The sequence below is a fragment of the Crotalus tigris genome, unplaced genomic scaffold (assembly GCF_016545835.1).
Source record: "Crotalus tigris isolate CLP2741 ecotype Arizona unplaced genomic scaffold, ASM1654583v1 scf7180000020776.491700, whole genome shotgun sequence".
NCBI lineage: Eukaryota > Metazoa > Chordata > Lepidosauria > Squamata > Viperidae > Crotalus > Crotalus tigris.
Genome location: NW_024098174.1, coordinates 163254 through 170038, shown reverse-complemented (window position 1 = coordinate 170038; position 6785 = coordinate 163254). Strand labels below are relative to the sequence as shown.

Below are 6785 nucleotides of genomic sequence, written 5' to 3'. Positions count from 1 at the left end.
TTTAATTTTCCTTTCTTTTCAAATCTCAAACGTGTGTTTTTTTTCTAACTGCAATAAAAATAAGCTCAATGTGAGAAGGAAATATTAAACCCTCTTTGTGTGCGCGTTATATTCCCTCTACCTCAGGCTTTGTTTTTTGTTTTTTTTTTAAGTACAGTGTTTCTTTAAAAGTCTCCATCTGCGTTTCCCATTTGATGCGCCTCTAAGGTTTCGGGTGATTAATCGTTGCGTACTTGGCTTTGGTTGGAGGGGCTTGGGATGCGAGTTAAGCCCTCCCTCTCTCGAATTTCTCCTCCTAAACTTGTTACTCACATCCCAAACTTTAAAAGTGTTTCCTGGGCTCAGTTGTTTCATAGCGAGGAAGCGCCCGACCTGGGAAGAAGGAGGATATTGTCCTGCGGAAATTGAGGAAGAATTTTGCCAGATTTCCCGAACGACTCGACCCGTGACCTGTTAAAGGCAGCAGCCACACTGTGCCTTCTCTCTTCGGTTCTTATTTTCTGCCAAACTTCTTTGCTCTCCAACGATTTCATTCGGAAGCGCCCGCTCCATGAATCCACCTGTCGCCAGGAGCTGTGAGAGGAATCCTCACGCTCCCTCCATACTATGGGAATGCCTGAGCCGCCCCCTCGTCGAGAACCGAGGATCCGCCGGGCCGCCCAACAATCCTCCAGCCCCTGTTCTGCTCCCCCCGAAACCAGGCTTGGGGGGTTACGTGGATTTCTCGGGCCCCTGCCAGGCGACGGCTCCACAGAGCCTTCCTTGCGCTGAACTCGCTTTCGAAGCACCTGGCATTTCCTTCCAGCCGCCCGCTTGGCATGTGGCGGCTTCTGAGAGGAAGCTCATGCTGCCGGCGGAGTTGGCTTCGGGATCCCGGAGCCTAGAAGAGGACAGCTCCACCTTGGGGGAGACCAGCAAAAATAACCTCATTGCAGGGAATGTGGCAAGCGATGCTGAGAATAAAGCAGTCCAATGGAGAATGGAAAAAGCAGGTAGGTTGCCTGGATGTGGGTTGGCCGGCTTGATTTTCTCTCAGGGCATTTATATATTGAATCCTTAATTTCTGTATTAACTCATTTTCTGGATATGCCCAATCCCTTACCTCTTAAGCTTAACCAAATGGGCTGTTTGCAAGTTACAAATAAAATAGCAAACATTAAAGCGAAGTCAGATTTTCATGACTTTGAAGGCTTTCAGAAGAAATAAGATCAGAAATAAGGTCTCAAGAAAGAGCATGGATAAACAGAAACTGAAACTGTGAGATATTCACTGATAATATAATTGAGTTCATGCCCCATGCTTAACCAGGATTTCTTTAGCCATAGGTTGATGGGTTTGCTGCACTAGAGACCATAATGCAAACAATAGTTTGCAAACGTAGCATACTAAGATAAATCCAGGCTAACTACATTTTAAGACAATACTTGAATCGAACAACCCAAGGAAAAATCAATTTGTGAATATCTAAATGTCAATAATGAGAGCAACTGACTAGATCTAAGGAAGGAGGGCAAATTTCCATATAAATTTCTATTTATAATAAAGTTAGCTAGGATGCAAGAGGGTCCAGACATCACTGGACCCTCTTGCATCCTAGCTAACTTTATTATAAATAGAGTAGAGCCCCCTGAAAGGATGTGACCATATTCTTTTAGGCTGTTCTTAATAGAGATTTTATTCAATGTGGTGTTTAAAATATAATCAGGTTTTCCAGGTTAGTGTATTCTATGAGTCCAATAATAGGCTAATTTTATGCACATTAACAAAACATACTTGCTATTTTACGTATCATGCATAATATGCTTAAACAAATAAAATAAAGTTAATAATAATTTAACCTCACAACTCAACCTCACCCGATCCTATTTAGTGTGCTGTATAAATCTAGCAGATAATTCTCAAGAGATCTATGTGCTAGATTTAGGTTGCTTTGATACAAACTGGCTTTAAAGAGATGGAGACATCATGATCTGAAAAGAATCTTGGGAATTATTTTGGAATAGGAGGAATAATATGTGATCTTCCAAGTCTTCAATGGCCAACAAACAGAGAGATGGAAAAAGGAATCCAACAACATTTGGAAGGCCAGAGATTGCCATGTGTGTGTTAAGGTCCCAGGGGAAACTAGTTCTAAAGAAATGAGGCTCCTCTTTCATTTTGGACTGATGACCATAAAAGCATCTCTGGAATTTCTTTAAACGATAAGTGGGACTCTAAGTATCAAAATGTGACCACTGCTCTGTCTCTGAAAAAAAGAGAAAAGTGGAAGTTGGATTTATTTAAAATAAGAGCATAGCTGATTCCACTTTGAAATGTGACTATTTTCAGGATATGGTAATTCCAGTTTACTGGATTACAAATTGCTGTTTACTGGTTTCCAAGATTACCAGTTTGTAACCTGGAGACGTTGTATAGCCACTCTCTAAGGAGAAGACTTTGAGAGAATGCCAGTTTGTCTTTTACTGCCAGAGCAAGGACACCTGAATAGAAAGGTGTGGTACAGTATTAATAAGACTGTCCCATTTTTCAATTACTTCCCTTATTTATATGCAGGGAATGAGACTGCACTCTGTCAGGTGAGGTAGGAGGTTGATACTGAGATATCAGTGGAATAAGGAAGTGGTACAGTGGATGAGTCTATCAAAAGGAACTACATTATTTTTACTCACAGTCTGGCAACTCTGATTTGAAAGGATTTGGCTGAAGGGGAGGTATACCGTGGCTAACACATAATCTAAGGTTAGGTTCTGCTCTCTTCTAGATGTGCTGGCTACTCCGTGGTGTGATGGTATTCAGAGCACAAGTGAGTATTCTTGTTCATTGGACTATGCATTTTATGGAGTTAAATGCTGATCGCATCGGCCCATCTCATTAAATCTGGCAGAGAAGGTATGTTGTGGGCACTCTTTGCCAGGGGCCTAGTTGGTTTGGTCCCATGAGGCAGGCTTTTCAACTATGGTGGTGCTCACTCTATGGAAGATTTTTCCCTCCCTGAAGTCAGGTTAGCTCCATCCCTGTTTTCCTTCTAGAAGCCCTTCAAGACCTGGTTGTGTCACCAGGCCTGGGAGCCACAGGGGACTGGAGACATTTTTTAGATGGCAGCGTTGTAGTTGATCTTTTACTCTCTCCATGTAGTTAGTATATTTTAATTTTTTTAGTGTTTTATCTTGAATAATGTCTTTTTATATTTTATAATGGTTGCTTTTTATACCTTTCTGGTTTTATTGATTGCTGTATGCCACCCAGAATAATTTCCTGTGAAATGAATGGTCATATAAGGGTGATTAATAAATAAAAATAAAGCCACTAGTTCCTGCATGAAACCTACATCATTTGAGATTTAGTGAGTTGCTTTTTTCTAAACCAAATCCCAGCTAATGGCAAAATTCTGCATTTGGTTGAAGCTGGTGACCAGAGATAAACAATAGCAAGTTTGGACTAATGATGAAAGAAGTCAAAATCCAAGAAAATTCAAGGACCTTTTTCCTGGATTCTTTAAGATCAGATAAAAAGCAATGATTAATCCCAAACAGATAAAATATTTTTTTAGTCTGTCTTTTGCCTTAAAAAGGCCAACTCCAGTTCCCTAGTCTTGAAAAACATTCCAGACTTAGATGAAGTCAGTGAATATGTACAGGAAGCATATGTTTTTTCCCGTCTTTCTGTGTGTATGTATGTAATGTGTGTGTGTGTGTGTGTGTGTGTGTGTTTGCTTTAAAATTCAAGTACATTTCCCTTTAATCTGTTACCAGATTTTCATTGCATTGTTACCAGCTGCTTTCTGTTTTTCAGGCTCCTGACCTGGTATAAGTGCATGATGAATAGGAAGCTTATTTTTCATCATTTACAGTAATGATGAACAAGATACTTAAGTATCCATCAGGGTATTTCTTTCTCTGTTTCAAAGTGAAAGATTGGTATTTTCTAGAATCTGCCTGCTCCCTCTTATTTCCTCTACCATATATCATCTAACTGTATCTTTGAAGCATTTGGAGAGTGATGTTCCATAGAAATTTTGCAGTGGTAATTTGCCTGGGTCCTATTTTCTGCTTGTAGCAAACCACATTCTAGTTTATTCATAATTTATTTTGTAGCTTTTTCATTTTTGTTCTGTAGCAATATCTTAGGATTCTTTTGATTTTTTTCTCTGTTCTTATTCCTAGCTTCAAGCTATGTTCACACATCTTGCTAGCTACTAGTTTAACTAAACCATCATTTGTTGAATCATTGAATGTTCTGGGTTCATGCAATGGACCGAGCCTCCAATGACTGACCCTAGAATTTATGGGGGGGGGTTGTTTGTGTGCTCTCCTGATTGGCTTGGTTTGACATAAAGCTAAATATCTCCCTTCTACAGAGAGCCAGGGTGGAGTCCGTGGCAACCTTACAACCAATTCCAAGAAAGAAACTAACAGCTCCAGAGCACGTAAGGAGCGCACTGCATTTACTAAGGACCAGCTGCGGGAGCTTGAGATGGAATTTACTCACCACAATTATCTGACGAGGCTCCGAAGATATGAGATTGCTGTGAACCTTGATTTGACAGAAAGACAGGTGAAGCTTTTCTGCTTGGTCTGCCTCTGCCTGAAGCACTCTCCTTCTCCCCCCCCCTCCAGCTCATGAACCTTAAAGTAGCTGAGATTGAAAAACACTAGCCCAAAGAAGGGAAAGAAGTTTGGGGATGTTCAATACCTGCTCACTTATAAGTATCCCAATTTTTTAATAGTACAGAGTTTGTTTGTTTGTATCACACTTTTATTATTATTTATAATAACTCAAGGCAGTGAACATCCAACAAACCTTGCTCTCCTATTTTCCCCACAACAACAACCCTCTGAGGTAAGTTGGGCTGAGAGAGTGTGATTGGCCTAAGGTCACCCAGCTGGCTTTCATGGTTAAGGTAGAACTAGAACTCACAGTCTCCTGGTTCCTAGCCTGATATCTTAATGACTAGACTAGGGGTAGTCAACCTTGGCTCTTTTACAACTCGTGGACTTCAACTCCCAGAATTCCTGAGCCAGCATAGCATAGCATAGCTATGTCCACGAGTCATAAGAGAGCCAAGGTTGCCTACCCCTGACCTAGAGCCTTAGGTTTGACTTAGAACAGAAAAACTTCCCAAGAAGCTCACAGTTATCTAACATGCAGTTATGTTCAGTTTAAATTAATCAGAACTGTGTCCTGTTTCTTGTGCAGGTCAAAGTATGGTTTCAGAACCGCAGGATGAAATGGAAACGTGTGAAAGGACAGCCAGTGTCACCCCAGGACCACACCGAAGAGATGGACCCTGCTCTCTCTTTAAGTCCAGAGTAGCCTGTTCTCTAATAAACTGATCTCTATCAACCTTGTAAGAATATTGGGAATAGTGTTATTAAGCAAATAATCCTCCCTAAGATTTATTTAATGCCTTTGGTGTTGGAGGCAGGAAATAGAGCCAGTGGTGCTTCCCAGAATGGCAGATTGCTTTACTCTCTTTTTCTTGGAGTGAGTAAATCAAGAAGGAAAAAGACAAGGAATTGTGCAAAAAGAGATTCCCAATAATTCTGTGGTTGAAATCAATACCTTTTTAGAACAAAAAAACTTGGAAACTACCTCGAGTCCAAATTACTGCCTAGGTTCTCATTCTTAAAGCAATATTGTTGCAACTTTGAAGCAGCAACCCTGCTGATCACACATATTGTTTGGTTAGCCTCCTGTGATCTCATAAAGGAACTCTTACAGAGCTAATCTCTGGAGATTTCCACGTGAAAACAAATGCTTCCTTCAATGAATTGGATAAGCATACATGCTATGTACTTTTAATGGCAAAATCAAAAGATGGGTAAACTGCCCAAGGCATTGAGGTTTATTGAAAGATGGTACAGATACATTATCATTGCAGTTATGAAATTCACTGCTTTCACCATTTAGTTCTCCAAAGCCTCTGTAAATGCTGTTTTTGTTTTGTATTTGTAGTGATTTTAAAGGATGGCCTTGAAGATCTGGTACCAAGACAGCAATCAGCTAAATGTGGCTTGAGTCCAGACCAAGAAAGTGCTTTACGGAAATGCTTCAAACAACCCCATCCCCTATTCACATGAAGATAAAAGGAGGAAAAGGGGAAGCACATTGACACTTGCAAGCTTGATATCAGCCTCATAGCATAGAACAGGTTAAGAAGTAGAAACCACATAGACCTATTTTTATTAGAACAGCTATAATAACACTCTTGCAACTCATTATGAATTAATCAACTAACCTATATTATAATACCTAAAGTAGCCACAGGGCAAGATAGGTGGCAAATAAATTTAATAATAATAATAAAGCATATTTTACTTGATTTATGTCTTTTTTATATAATGTTGCTTGTCCCCAAATGAATAGCCTCCATGATTTATAATTTTTGATTTAATAGGTTTGCTTTAGATAGAGCCAGTAGTTGGTCCATTAGAAAATGCTGCATCCCAGATGGCCTAGATCAGTGGTTCTCAACCTGTGGGTCGGGACCCCATTTGGGGTCGAACGACCATTTCACGGGGGTCGCCAAACAACGCAGTCCGCCATTTTTTCCCCCTTTTCCTTAGCTATTCTACTCCCTTTTATTCTGTTGGCTTTTGAAAGCCAATAGAATAGACTCTCTTGAATAGAGTCTAATTTTATTGGCTTTCAAAAGCCAATAGGAATTGTCCAGGCTGTCTCTGCCCTGCTGAGCCCGCCAAAAGTCCCATTCTGCAAACGGTGCTGCACCAGTTGAGTAGTCCTCGACTTACGACCAGTTGAGTAGTCCTCGACTTATGACCGGT

The 6785-nt window shown here is 40.5% G+C and overlaps 1 protein-coding gene across 1 annotated transcript; it reads left to right on the top strand.

Annotated features, from left to right (window-relative positions):
• The first annotated feature begins 229 nt into the window (after positions 1 to 229).
• On the top strand, positions 230 to 6302 carry MEOX1 (mesenchyme homeobox 1). The gene is made up of 5 exons (XM_039368415.1): positions 230 to 992; positions 2762 to 2803; positions 4358 to 4554; positions 5197 to 5347; positions 5956 to 6302. The coding sequence occupies exons 1-4, from the start codon at positions 551 to 553 to the stop codon at positions 5311 to 5313; spliced, it is 798 nt and encodes a 265-aa protein (XP_039224349.1). The 5' UTR covers positions 230 to 550; the 3' UTR covers positions 5314 to 5347; positions 5956 to 6302.
• The last annotated feature ends 483 nt before the right edge of the window (positions 6303 to 6785 follow it).